This window comes from Molothrus aeneus, chromosome 3 (genome assembly GCF_037042795.1).
Source record: "Molothrus aeneus isolate 106 chromosome 3, BPBGC_Maene_1.0, whole genome shotgun sequence".
Lineage (NCBI taxonomy): Eukaryota > Metazoa > Chordata > Aves > Passeriformes > Icteridae > Molothrus > Molothrus aeneus.
In genome coordinates this window covers 95,307,507-95,322,786 of record NC_089648.1, presented here as the reverse complement: position 1 = coordinate 95,322,786, position 15,280 = coordinate 95,307,507, and the positions used below count along the sequence as shown (strand labels likewise).

The 15,280-nt window shown below is 36.0% G+C and overlaps 1 protein-coding gene across 2 annotated transcripts in view; it reads left to right on the top strand.

The window, feature by feature from the left end:
* The window catches only part of FAM135A (family with sequence similarity 135 member A), a 65,122-nt gene extending 51,842 nt beyond the window's left edge, over nucleotides 1–13,280 (top strand). For both annotated transcript variants that reach the window (XM_066547453.1, XM_066547454.1), the window contains 5 exons: nucleotides 1,465–1,562; nucleotides 6,758–6,909; nucleotides 7,821–7,931; nucleotides 10,961–11,074; nucleotides 11,826–13,280. In XM_066547453.1, coding sequence (XP_066403550.1) covers nucleotides 1,465–1,562; nucleotides 6,758–6,909; nucleotides 7,821–7,931; nucleotides 10,961–11,074; nucleotides 11,826–12,031 — 681 coding nt within the window. In that variant the 3' untranslated portion in view covers nucleotides 12,032–13,280. The remainder of the gene's footprint in view (nucleotides 1–1,464; nucleotides 1,563–6,757; nucleotides 6,910–7,820; nucleotides 7,932–10,960; nucleotides 11,075–11,825) is intronic.
* Nucleotides 13,281–15,280: the final 2,000 nt, after the last annotated feature.

Below are 15,280 nucleotides of genomic sequence, written 5' to 3'. Positions count from 1 at the left end.
TGGCTCAAACAAAAGCTTCATTAAGTGCACTAGCATTTTGCTGGCAGTAGCTGCTGGGATGCTTTGTGAAACAGGCTGGACAGGCACCAAGCCAGGCTTTTTCTTCTCTAGCCCTATAGTTTGTGTCAGTCAGCAGCTGTGAGACTTTCTGATTTGTGGATTCCACTGAGACCAATGAGCCTAATAGTTGCTGACAGACTTTTTCTCCTTAATGTTGGCTGATTCTTTTTGAATCTTTTTACTTCTGTATCCATAGCATACAGTTGAGATTTATTCTGTGGTTTGTATACATTAGTAATTCACTTGCAAACAAGGAAATTGAAGTAATTTACCTTACAGTTAGTTTTGGAAGAAATATTTGATAATCATTCCTCATTCACTGCTTCAGTTTTTATAGAATTTTTTTTCACATATTTTATAAACAAGTACAATTTCTCTCTCAAGAGGCAACTGAAGAAACTTAGTCCATTTATTATTTCTTACAATTAGATGTGAAAAGTTTCTGTTCTTCCATGGTACCCTTCCTGGCCCACTTGAAACTTCTTGTCATTTAAATTGAATGATCAGAACTAGACAGGGAATTTAAGATGCTTTTTGCACTACAGACTGACAAAATGCTATATTGCTATTTTCTTTCCTTGCTTTCCTAACATGCTGATTATATGCAACACAGACATGTAGATTATTGTTTGCATATACAGTTAGGGGTGGTTTTCTCTGTGTAACATTTGTTTGCATTTCTTGCCATTTTATCACCCAGGCATGCAGTACTGTAAGATTCTTGTGAAATTCTGGTTGGTTCTAGATTTGACTACTCTGAATATTTAGTTTTGTCTACAAACTGATTTTTCATCTCCTTCTTTCCTTTCCCAGATCATGTACCAATATGTTGAACACTACAGATTTTAGCATAGATCCTTTGGAACTTGTGTTGAAAAGTGCTAGGCAGGCTTTGCCTATCTCTTGCAATTTCTTACTGCTGATCATTGGGGAGAATCAGCTATGAACTGAGGAAAAGGCCTTAAGGATTTTGTTTGTTTGTTTAATTTTGAATAACTGGTATTACTGTAGACCGCTGTTGCAGTAATTAATTCATCTTTATTTCATGGGCAGTGTGATATAATTCTGAATATGCAGCTTGATTCTGTTTCACTAGAGCTAATCTTAAGTGTAGAGAACAGCTTAGAAGTAAGGCTGGGTGTATAATGTTAAGATTTGTTTTGGTGTTTTAAAAGAAAGTAGTCTTACAGTAAAATGTGTATCACTTTATGCCGTGTTACAAGAAAATGACATGAAAAATTTATAATAACTAGCTGTAGTGTTTGTATTCAGAGTTAATATTGATGCTTTTATTTGTGTGCTGTTGATCAAAACACTGGGGAGTAAGAATTCAGACTGAATGCAGAATGTATATTGCTGCATTAGAAAATACAGTTATTATTTTTTATTTCTTTTATTTTACAGAATGATACCTTTGCTGATTTTGATTCCATGACAGATCGCCTTTTAGATGAAATTATACAGTATATACAAATTTATAATCTACCCCTTTCAAAAATCAGGTAATATCTGTTCTATACTATTTACAGAAATAAACTTAAAACGAGAGCCCTGGGTTGTTTTAAACTGTGATGCTCAGGAGCAGGCCAAAAGAGAGATGAGAAAAGGCAATTTGGGATGGGGGAGGAGTAGGGGAAAGGAGGACAATGGAGAGAGAGGGAATTGCCAGATGAAAGAAGACTGAACAATGTTGTGAGCTCATCTATTGCTGGTTTTAGGGCAGAGGTTAAGCATTACATTTAAGGAATTGCTGTCTTGTGCTTCTACAAATTCTGCATAATAGAGTTCTGCAGAAAAACAGATAGTATTTTGAGAAAGTCAAAGGAACCTGCAATAGCACTATGCCAGGATGAAGTTAGCTTCCTTCTGATTCTATAGTCCCTTCACCAAGTATGACATGGCAGACTGTCTTGTCACTCCTACAGGGCACTTTCATCTTACCTGTGACATTGACGGGCAGCTGCATGAAAATGTATTTCATTCTTTTTTATGTTTTCTGATTATTTCATCTGCTAAAAAACATGTTTTACGTCTTATTAGAAGGCTCACCACAGTCCATGCACTCCTGTTTTCTTTTACATTTACTTCCAAGGAATGCCCGTTGCATTTATTTTCTCAAGGTAGGGTGCACCATTTGGGCAGACTACCTTACTAACTCAGCAGTGTTGCTGGAATTAGCTCATCAATAGATGAAAGGACCTAGTTCAAGCCTGACTTTATCAATTTGTTTAGGCACCTTCAAATTATACATCCAGAAGTTTTTTTGACTTGCTAGTCACATGTGTTTCTGACAAGTTTGTGCATTCACATGTGTTTGGTAGGCCTTGTTCAGCTGGAGGAAACATCTAAAACATTTAAACATAATCTCACTATTTAAACAAATGTTTCTGTTTTGAGATAGGCAAGATCTGACATGCTTAATTTTGTCTAAACTGTTGATTTAAAAATTTTAAAAGCACTGTGTGATCATACTTTTGTTTCACAGGCTACATGGTGTAGCATAGCCCTTGTTAACACCCTTGGTATGGGAGAGAAGAGATCTGTAACCCACCAGCCTACACCAAGATCTTCTCTCCCATGCTGTTGTCTGAAGGCTGTAATGAGCAAACCCACCCAGTTATCTTCTCATGGTTTACACCTGAGAACTGAACTCTTGTTTGCTTTTGGTTTGCTTCTCTCATAAGACTTTGGATTTGTAAATGTTCTTCACTTTTATTTGTTACTTGTCATTTGAAAGAAAAAAATAAACCTAGGAATTCTTATTTTAGTTTCCTTTTTAAGGTGTGTACTTGTTTTGGACCCTACTGAAGCCAAAGTTTTCATTTCCCAACTTAAGCTTTTGTTATGAGAAAGTTTACATGAGAGAGCTGTTAGAAAGACATGTGCCTCTATGCAAGGCCTTGAAGGGCCGACCCAGAAAGCCTGGGAAAGTACTGCTGAGAAATCCTCTGCTCAGGAAGCCAATGCTTTCTGCCTCATTTTGGTTATGCCACTGCAAAAAACAGCCCTTGTAGTAGTTACCTGTGGTGTCCTGAATGATGCTAGTTTCTTTCCAAAAAATCTCCCCATCTCCTAAAGGAAGTGTTCTCTCTATGAGTGTTGCTCCATAACCAGTCAAAATACACAGCAGTCTCCAAATTTGTGATTTTTTATGGCAAAAAAAAGCCAACATCCTAAGATGGTCAGATTCTGTCTTGCTTAAGCAGTTGGACATCAGCATCCCAGGCTTCAGTATAAGGACAGTAATGTTCATGGTGGGAGATCCAGCTTCCTTGGCCTTGGGTCTGGATAGATTAATTTCATATTTCTATATGTCCAGTTGGCACATATGCTCTTTCGTTTGTTTCCCATTTACTCTTTTTTCCCTCCCATTCTCTGTTATCCCTAATGCTGACTTTTTCTCCTAAGTTACACAACTGTGCTCCTGCAGTGACAATTAATAGACCATTGGGGACCTCTGCCATATGATACCTGTACCCACAGTCATACACACCACACTTCATTCTGGTGATACACTGTTCAGGCCACAAAGAATAACTACTTGTTATTAATAGAAACTGTAGGGAAACTAATACAACTTTAGACCTGACTTGGTAGTTCACTGGCAGATGATTGTTGTCACAGCTTAAATAAATCAAAATCAGCTCAGGTCAAGATAGGTTCAGAGATGTTCTGAGATTCTGCCCTATATTTGGATAAATGCAGAGTCTCATGCTCTAGGTAATGGCGAAATTCTACTTACGGTGCTACATTCCTGTACTGAGAAAAGACACTCCCTGTACTACTGGAATAGTGTCAGCTTCAGTAAACATTTTTGGTACCTGCAGAGCTAATACCAACTATTGCAGCAATTCACTAACACGTTCCTTCATCTCTCAACAAAATCTCTGTGCTCACAACAAGCACGGAGCAAGCATGAGCTGGAAGCTTGATTCAAAACAAATGCAATTTGCTTTATAAAGGAACTGTTTAATAAAGAACCACAGGAGGCTTTAGGTTGAGGGGACATCTGGAGGTCGTTTGGACCAGTCATACTAATGCCACCATCAAAGTTAATGCAACTTTGAAGCGTGTCAAATTGCTCAGTCATACCCATTGCAGTTTTAAGTATCTATGAGGATGGAAGTCCTGAGGTAACCAGGCAGCTGGGGAATAAAGCACCTGCTCTTATAGGATAGTTTCAGAAACCATTTTGCACATGTCAGGTCTTGCGTAAATTTCCGATGACTTGTATTGGGCTTTGACCTCAGGTAGATTAATCAGTTTGTCATCCTCTTCCCTGAGTAACACTGGCTCATAAAAAAAAAGCAAAAGTTTTTAATGCTATGCATATATCAAAACATCTGTTTGTTGTTTCAGCACCTCATTGATTATGAATCTTAATTGTTTTTCTTCCTTCCATGAATTTTTATAGTTGGACGGGATTTTTTGTTTATTGGCACAGAATAATGTGGTTTTCCTGTGTCTGATATTCTAGTATGATCTGAATTGGTAGACTGTTATCATAAAGCATGTATAAGAACTGTAATTCTGTTAACTTCAGTGTGTTAATGATATATTTAGAAGATTGTAATATTGCCACCTAGTGTTCATTGCTTTTGCAGAGCATCCCATGAGTAAGTTGGATTACAGTCCTGTCTTACACTTTCAAGACCCTATTTGAAGGATTTTCCTTTTCCTTCCCTTTTTGATTTGAGCAATTTTTAAAACCTTTCTCTATTAAAAAACAAATTTAAGGCTTATTATGGGTTCACCTAAGCATCTGAATTGGATCACAATGTATTACTGTAGCCTTTATTATATTTCTAAGGCTTTTCAAATTAACTACAAGTCTTTAGTCTTTGAGGTACATTCACACAGCTGATTGTGAGCTCCCAGTTTTCCTCAAAATGGATCTTTCATGTTTCTGAAGTTTTGGTATGCCTGTACTATTAGGGATGATAGACTTGATAGATGGATTGCTGCATTTTCACAGAAAATGCCTTTTGTTATGGTATAGTATAAGAGTTTCTCATCCCCTTATGACTTTTAGTAAATACTGTCTGAACTATAGGAGAACTGTCAAGAGAGTATCTCTGCTAGTATTCAGATCTTCTTTAGAAAACAATCTCTTTTATTCAAAGCAGTTACATCACACAGATCATCTTCAGGATCAACTCAATTTCTGTGTGCATTTACTTGTTCTTAAAGAAATCTGTGTTTTTATTGTTCTTGTGTGGATTTTTATGATGTCCTCCAACAGAATAGTTTTAAATTTTAGTATTCAGGAGAGCAGCTCAGTGTTTTGTTTTGCAAATGCACTGCTGTTGTGCTGACACCACAGAGGATACATAATCTTTCATTTCAAAATTAGTTAGGCAAATATAGCAAGCTCAAGCAAAGGATTTCTCATACAAATAATATTGGAAATCTAGTAGTAAAAGCAACTGAGAAGAATATACATGCATGCTTAAGCTCTGTATTAATAATGTACAAAACCCCTTTTTCTGTTATAGAAATGCATAATTATTTCCAAGTTTAGGAGTTCTGGGTGGTTCTGCCATTCTATAACCAATTGTTTGAATTTTTTTATTTACCTTTAAAATGGTATTTTCCAATTTTTAAACAGTCAAGTAATCTTTTAGCACTGTCTTTTACACAGATGTTGCAGGAAATTTTGTTTTACCTACTTTTGTTAATGAATGTAGTGATACAGAGCAAACAGGAAGGATGATTGTAGAAGTATAATACTGTAGCATATATGTGATCCAGCAGTGATAGTTCTACTGTACATAATTTGGATGGTTTTCTGTTTTCACCATATCCTGGGGTTACATCTGTAATGCAGGAAGGTACTTTTTTCTTCTAACTTTGTGAGTCTGGTCTTCTTTAAGTCAGTGCCTAGTCTGGTGTGGGCCTGATCTCAGCAGGGATCTGTCAGCATAATAACTAGACTTGCTTAATTTTGTGGTGTCCATTTTAAAGAAATGCTTTATATAGGCTTGCGTATATGACAGTAAGCACCTCACGTGAAGAAATATTTATCCTTAGATACAAGAAGCTAAAGAGTTCCATCCATCTTTCCCTTAAATTGCTTAACCAGGGAAACACCTAAAGTGTGATTGTCCTGACAGAGACATATTCTTCAATTGCCTGCTCAAGCTGATAATCACTTCTTTTGGTCAGTCTGCTAAGCAGATCTGAGATGGTGCTTCTGTTTTTAAATAATCAGGTTCATTTAAGCCCTATTAGGACTACCTTTGGAATCTCTCTCCACTAGATTGTTTCAGGAATGCTCATACATTTATCATATTGAGTGCCATCACATGCCAAAGTAATGATGATTTCAGTCATGCATAGCTCATAAAATATTTTCTTAATAGGTGGTGCTAAGGGAAATGAACCCAGAAATAATCTTGGGTTTGGGTGGTAGATGCTGGTGGAAGGATAGTTTGGTTTTGTTAGCTTTTCAAAAATGCTGTATTAAATATTTCTGGAGGAGTTCAAAACATGTTTTTAATGAGTTTGTGCAGCTTGAGAGACATGGACAAGCTATGCCTCCTGAATGACATAAAATACAAGTTTGAATGGAAACTTTTCATTAATTTTTTTCCTATGCTCTTTTAGCATTTCATGGCACCAGTTTTCTTTTTCTCTGTGAAAAGAAAAAAAATCCTGTTATAAAATTCCATGTTATATTGCTTTTTCTCTTTAACAGCTTTATTGGACACTCACTGGGTAATTTAATAATCCGTTCAGTACTCACAAGACATCGATTTAAGTATTACCTCAACAAACTTCATACCTTCCTGTCTCTGTCTGGACCACATCTTGGTACCCTCTACAACAGCAGTGCTCTTGTTAATACAGGTGAAGTATTATTTTCAGTAGTATTAGTTTAGAGGAATCTTGTCTTTGAAATGAACTTGGCAATTTTATGTGGGGTGCACATTTCTGCATTACTGTGATTGTGAGAAACTGCATATTTCACTGTCATAAGCAGAGAGAATAAAATAAAAGTATCAATAAAAGGATGTGCAAGAGGAGATTGGCTTAAGTATTTTCCAGCATGTTTGGTTCAGATTTTCTGTTGCAGCATAAATAAACTCCAGTTTTAATCTGTTGAGCTCAATTTATAATAAATTGAACTTGAATATATTTAATCTGCCAAACAATTATATAAGATACATTAAAATAATTCTAAAATATTGTGTCTTTTCTTTCTCAAAAATGCCTTACAACCTGCAGTGTATTTCTGCAGATGTGCATGGTGAGGGAGGCAAGATTTCCTGAAAAGTCAGTTAGCCACCTATTATTATTATTGACTAATAAAGAGAAATAGTACCAAACAAAACTTTCTAGTATGGCATTCCTGTGAGAAGATTCTGCTTCCTTTCTCCAAGTTACATTTATTGACTTCAGTTTAGAAATTGGAGAAGTAATGCCTGTTGTTTTTTGAACATCAAAATATTCTAATATTATACAAATTATTGAAATAGAATGTGTATATTCTGGCTAACATTGCTGTATTTACACTTTCTGGAAGTTATCTTTTGTGGGTAGGCATGTACATTAGTTGAAATAAAGGCCTACATGCTTCATTGTGTAGATAAACAGGAAAGAAAATGAAAATTTAAACTGTTTCTGAGCTTGACAATGCTTACATGAAAAGTAAAATTAACATCTGAGAGACTGTTATGAACTTTACATACAATACTTGTGTTTAATTAGTTTTCGTATTTTATTGTGGATCTATACTCATGTTGTACCTAACAATGCAGGACTGTGGTTTATGCAGAAATGGAAGAAGTCTGGTTCTTTATTGCAACTGACATGTCGAGACCATTCAGATCCACGACAGACATTCTTATATAAACTTAGTAAAAAAGCAGGTAAGCTTTGTTAATGCTTCCTATCTCTTAAAGGCAACTGTGTATAAATGTAAATCTAAACCTAAAAAAAACCCCTTTATTTTCAAAAAGCTCCTGTTTCAGTTTTAATATTTAAGAGTTATTTAAGTCCTGTGTTCTTCAAGTAAAGTAAACAGTGAACCATTTCTGTTGCAGAGGTAGGATATTACTTTGAGACTTTCCTTCCTAACTAATGAGCAGAACTTGAGTGCAGCCACTATACCAATAGATAAATAGGGCATTTTTAAAATATTGATCTATGAGCCACTGGGTGACGAGTCCAGTACATTTTGATCATACACATTTAGGGTTATCCGTTCCTCTATATGCCTTTCTTATCTACACTATAAATCTTTTGTTACCTCATTAAGATGGTCAGGGAAAAACAAAACCTTATTTTCATAAAGGAAGGAGAAGTTGTACTTAGCATAATAGCTAAATCCCCAATTAGATTATTCATACTATATCATTCATACAGTTTTCTCTGGGTTGAATATCCTTATTTCAACTGTTGGCCAAGAATGCGTTTTGCCAGTGGGTAATGTGCCAGCAGGGGGGTAGTTTCTGACAGATGTACGTGAATGTGTGTCAGTCAAGCAGTTGTGGAGCCAGAGATGCTTGTGCTGTTTTGTGAAAAATCTAGGCACACTCCTAGATCAAAGTATTTCTAGGCTGTCACAGCTGGAATTTTGTCAAGAGCAATGAAGTACAAATATATGGGCAGGAAAAGACTGACATACAGCTCTTGAGGTGCTTGGAAGAAGCAGAAAATAATAAAGAAGGAGCAAAAAGAAAACTTGTAAGATAGGAATATTGATCAAAAATGATTTTAGAACAACTTGGGTTTTTTTTTTCCCTTCAGAATCACCACAAAGTGATTTCATTGATGATACAGTAATATTTAAAGCTGAATTGGTATTTAAAGGTGAACTCAATCTAGTCTTGCTGTCTTTTGAAAAGAAATGTTTGAATATAAATAGACATTATGTGAGAAGTTACACACTGGATGCTGACTGAGACTGTGGGACCCCTGCTAAGACATAATCAGATTAATTATTCAGTTGGCTTTAAAAAAATTCATATTCCATGGTTTTTGTGTGTATGTGTCTCAACACGGCTAGGGACACTGTCATTGGAGTACTATTGTCTGTTGCAGAAATGTGAAATATTTTCTGATGGCAGACCTTTATATGACAGGATTTTTGAAAGACCTGCATAGCATTGTCTCAAGAGTCATAATGTGCATTTCAGACTTTGTTTCCCATAAATGGTAGAAGGAATATAAAAGTCTTCAGGCTCAGTTTTTTCTTTCTTGCCAAAGAGTTGGAAAGAGCTGTATTTTGGGCCACAGACTCAGCTACACCATCTTGTTTCCTGGTCCTTCAGTGAGGTCAGTGTAAGGGAGAAGGAAAGGCTGAGGGAGACAGGAGAAAGAGATGTTAAAAATTAAAGATTTTAAATAAAGAGAAAAGAAAGTAAGTTTTATGCTTCCCTCATAGAGAAGGAAGAAAGTTTTCCTTTAAGGGGTGAGTTAATATACTGTATGTACAACATAGGTGTTGGTGCCTTTAATTGTTATCTGTACAAGGCCTGCTTCTGTCCTGCCATCTCTCTCTTCCCTCAGTGGGCATACAGGATTGGCTAATCTTGACTCTCAGATACAAGGTGAGAGGCATTTTGGGATTCCCCAACTTGCACAATTCCTCTTTTCAGAATCTCAATACAGGGAATTTGTGTGCTGGTCTCAACAGTGATTCTAAACATAAATCTTTCCAGAAGTCATTTAACCCCAGGGTACATGCAAGAGATTGACAACACTTTTGAGAAGTGTAGCCCTGAATTTGCAACTTCTGTTGATTTTTGTAATCATAGAGTTAAACAGGGGTCTAAAATGAAGAAACTGCTGCTGCTTAATGTGGTGTCTTCTTTGGACATTGGCTTTGCATCTGGGAAAATCCCTAAGGCAGCAAAACGTAAAACTTGCTGTGGATCCAGCAGGTGATGCTTTGAGGGTCAAGGTCTCAGCTACATAGTTGTATGGTAGCTTGTGACTCTAGATTTTAAATTTGCCAAAGAACATACATGTTAAACACATCCTGTTGCTTAACCCCAAGATGGATAAAGAATAGGTAAACAGTACAATTCACTTATCTTATGAAATACCCTATATACTTTCTTTGCTCCTGCTGAAGATTTTGATCAAACGCTTATTCATAATGAAAGATTAATGATACTTATGTCTAAAATATGATATTCAGAAGGGGCTGTTCTAAGGCAAACTGTTTTCCTAAAGTGCTCCATTGTGTTTGGTCTAAAGCAGATGGGCAGCGCCAGAAATCTGCTGTAGCTTTCTAGAGAAAATGTAACAATTCAATGTCTTTAAGGGCTCTAACTCTGTCATTACTGGGGGCTCCTACCTTTGCATTGTTCTACTATGAGCGTGCTTGTTCAGGAATTAGGAAGTCTGAATTTAGTTATAAAGGTTTAATTATACTTCAAGGTTGTTTTGGGTGGATTCTGCACCTGTGCTTGAGCTGGTTAAGCCTTACAGTGAGGCAGTGCCTTAGAGAGGCACCTGCACTAGGTGGGCTGTATCATGTGTGTGTTGGTCTAGGCACGAGCTCTAATGCAGCTGTTGTCTGAAACTTCAGTGAAGACAAGGCACCATCCATCTTTAGGTGTCTTTAAGCCATGCGGAGGCTTTACTCTGTTCTGTATAGCCAGAAACCAACCACTGTATTCCTAAGAAACAAGATGAAGCTTTGAACCATACTCAGTTTAATGGGAAACTCTAAAACTGAGCCATGGCCATGTCTATTAAATATGTACAGAGGAAAGGCTGGTACCAAACAGCTCATTATTTTGTAGCTCTACCGATCATAATTGATTTTTCTCCCTTTTTGTGCAAGATCCTGTAATAAATTAGTGCCAAATATCAATTGTAAAATGTTTAATTATTCAGTAACAATAGATCAGAGGATTTGGTGTAAGTGATAACTTTTTTCTTGTAGGTCTTCATTACTTCAAAAACATTGTGTTAGTAGGATCTCTGCAGGATCGTTATGTTCCTTATCACTCTGCTCGCATTGAGATGTGTAAAACAGCTTTAAAGGATAAACAATCAGGTAATAAATATCCACAAAATAAACAAACCACTCAGGTTAAAACCTCACACATATCAATCTCCTCCCATTTAATTTTGGCTGCTTAACTGAGGCACCTCTATTATGTGTTTAGAAACTTTGGGCTTACTTTGTAGTAGCAGTAGAGGGAGAAAATCCACATGGAGGCTGACTTGCTTTCTGTATCTGTCCTGTTCTGTTACATGCAGATGGAGATGAGACTGAACAGGTTTCTAGCTCACTGACTTCACTGATAGTTAGGTGAGATAGACACAGCCCTTGATGTACTATTTCATGAACAGGGAGGACAAATAATTTTGGTTCTTGAGGATATCAAATTGTAGCATCAAGCCCTGGGCTGTATTTAGCTGTGGCTTAATAATAGCACTGAAAAAAAGGTAATTTTTCCATAAACAGTTAGGGTCAGTTATTGTACTTACTGTTTAGATATCCTAGCACAATTGCATTCTAGTATTATATATTGACAAATAACTTTTATGTAATATAATAAATTAATACTGATAAGTACATTCTCACTATAAATGTACAAATACTAAAATGCATAGCTTCAAATTATTTTTCCAACATTTCTAGAGGAAATTAAATTTTCTTTATATTCTATCTTAACAGAACCACAGCCTAACACATTTCATTACTTCTCTTACTCTGAAATGTGTTCATTCTGAGTTCAAGGTCAAAGAATTGTATTAGTTTCTGGCAATTCACACAGTACAATTTTTCTTTTCCTCTACAGGACCAATTTATGCTGAAATGATCCAGAACCTGCTTCTGCCAGTTCTTCAAAACAAGGAATGTAATTTGGTTCGTTATAATGTAATTAATGCATTACCCAATACAGCAGATTCTCTCATAGGGAGAGCTGCACACATTGCTGTTCTTGATTCAGAAATATTTTTAGAAAAATTCTTTCTTGTTGCTGCCCTAAAATATTTTCAGTAGAGAAAAGCATTGTCAGAGACTTGGTTATTACCTCATTAAAAGATGAATTCAGATAATGTGTGGTGTTAAAGTATAGCTGCAGCTGTATTTTAAGAGATATTTATACTTTTTATATGGAAGATAATTTATATCATCCACACTTAGGGCTTTTTAACATCAACTTTACTTTCTAGGTAATGTGACTGTGCAATATTTTTTTATTTTGTTCTTTTTACTTTTCTATTACTTTTTCTTAATTTTGGGTACCTAATTATTTGGAGATTAAAGCACAGTGTGTACTTTTGTTTGGTTGGTTATTGGCTTTCAGACAACAGAAGTCGATGTTACTTGGCTACATTTTACAAGAGGCTTTAGATGCCAAAAATAAATTGGATTTTAAAATTCTAACAATGTCTTACGTGTTCACTTGTCGTATTTTAGCACTGTAGGAAGTTTAACTGGAAACACAAGGAGCTGCTAAAATACTGGATATTTGAAAATTCTTATATCTGCTACAGCTTAACAGTTTTCTACAAAATCATTACTGTCATTGTTAAATATGTTATGCCTGTGGGAATACATTTTCTGCTGATCTCAAAAACATGTTAGTTTACATACTCAAATTTTAAGACTGGAACTTTTGTTTTCAGAAGCAAATGGCAACTAAGGATATTTGAATGTTCAATGATAGCTGCCTTCAAATAATTGGGGTTTTGCAAACTGTATTAAGATGGTTCCTTACTCTGTCAGTTCTTCAGATGAACATGGACAATTTTACGTGGACTTCCTTGTATATACTTAAAATAAGTAAATGTTATAAATTTCTGCAATACTTTTATGAATTTAAACAATTTTTAAATATTGTTAAAATGTTTTATTGGCTATAAAGTATTGTAAATATAAATCAATACATCTTCAAATGAGACTATTGTAAACTTTACCTGTTTAGTGACACAGATAAAATGTTTTTGATATACAGGAATGTTAAAGATCTGACTTTCTACTGGTGCTGAATAGCATTGTTTGGTTTCTTCTTCCTTCCCTTTTCTCTGTTTCAAACAATAGTTCATTAAAGGTGGGGGAAAAGAGTTATATGTGCATTCACTAATTGTACACTAATTGTAATGAACATTTTTTGAAAGCTATAAATTTGTTGTATAATGCATGTTTATTTTTAGCATTGTGTTATTGCATCTGGTGTTAATAAAATGAACAAATTACTCTAATGAAAGCAATTAAAGAAACTGAAATGTTCTGCTAATTACCAAAATTCTGGGGAGGCTTTTTGTATATAATTAATAATTTTGTACTTTTGAAATTAATATAGCAATAATAGTTGAAGTGATTCTATATAGATGAAATTTCTTTAGCAATAGATGAAATTATTTTGCATTTGATATGGAATGTTGTATAATGGTCTTTGTAATATATAGGGAGGGTTCCCTATAACTTAGAAGATGCTGAAATGAGTATCTGAGCATCTACAGTTCAGCACTATACACTGCAGAGTATTTTATTAGTGTTGTGTTAGGCAAGTCCTTATGACACAAAGGTATCTTTAATACATTCTCACTATAAAAATGCCTATTTTTGTTTTTAATTTTGTATTATGATGTTGCTATTAAGATCTAAATGTTTAAATTATGTTCTTGTATCTCAACTGTCTTTTATTTAACATTATTATTGGATTTGGCTACTGGCTCAACTTTGATTAGCTGTTGAAGGGAGCTGAAGTTACAAAATATTCCTTGATTCACAATTAAGACTTTAAACTGTTCTTAGGAAACAAGTATTTAAATGGTTCTGTTACTATTGAAAAATGTCTGTCTTGCTTTCTGTCTCTGGAAATCAGAACATGTAAAGCATGCTTTTGTGATCGGGAAAGCAAAAGTATCATGACAGAAATAGCCACTTTTTTCTTTTTTTTTCTTTTTTTGGGGGGTGTGGGGTGGTAACATAACAGTAGGTCCTATCTATTTAAAGCAGTTTGAATTAGGTTTGTTCTTTGAGGAAAATGGAATGGTGTGATATTGGCATGTAAGTATCATCATCATGCGATATTTGCATGTAAGTATCACAAGAAACAGGGCATTCATTCTCTCTTCCTTAATTTTTATTGCCTACTCCATATGTGGTGTGGTGGCCCTCTCAGTGCTGTAGCTTTTGTGAGGGCTCTTTGACATCCCAGAGTCCCAAAGGAATGTGCCATCTGACCGTAGTGAGAGGCATGATGACCCCAACATGTCCTTGAAGCTTAGGAGGTTCACATTCACTCACAGCATGTATGGACACTTGCAGTTGCTCCCTGAACAACACATGCAGGTTGGGATATTTTGGACAACTGTGCATGTGTTGCCTGGCATTTCCCCCCTCCTCCTGCAGTGTTCTGCCTTCTCTTTCCTAGACCTAAATACAGACCTGTGTATACATAAGTCAGTGTCTTCTGATGCAGCAGAAGCTCCTAAGTGCTGCTACTCACCATCTCACCACTCTTCTGTTTGAATGAGGGCTTCATCTTCCTTCCTAGAGATAGTGACCTCTCCTTCATGCAGGTATCCTGCAGCTGCCTCAAAGAGAATTATGCTGCTTACAGACTGAGAGGTAAGAACTGAGGTCTTAACATTCCTTTAACTGTCAGTCTCTTGTTCCCTGAAGGCAAGAGGCTGGTACTGTTACTTCAGAAAGCTCTCAGTGATGTAATGAGGAGATCAGTGCATAAAATGACATAGGGTCTGAACCTCTGTTTCCATGTTCTGCATATAAATTAATTCCTTGGGTTGTGTTTGAATCCTTGATACAAACTCAACTTTCTGTTACTGTAAATCTAGGCATTGCTACTACTTTGGAAAAAGAGTTCATATTATACTGGACATCACCAGGATTTGCAGCAGAGCCAAGAGATTTGACATTGATGGAAAACTTACTCTGTAACCACGAAACAACCTTGATTCCAAGCTGGTTTTATTTGCTTAGCCCTGACCAGGTGTGGTGTTCAGATAACCAAGGTTCTTGACATGGTCTCAGAGGCAGAGGGGGCATTCAGGCAATATCAGTACACTTGCTGCCCAGGACAGTGCTGCTTGTGGTGCTTTCCAGGTAGTCTCCAAGACCAGTACATCTGGCTCATCTGACCTGACCTGCTGCAAGCTTTGTGCTAGCTGTAAGTCTTTTATTCCCCACTTTTTAGAACAGCAAAGCTAAATACAATATTGTTTCTGTCATCTTGCAAAGGAAGCTGCAGTGCAAGAGATAAATTATCAGTAAACAGAG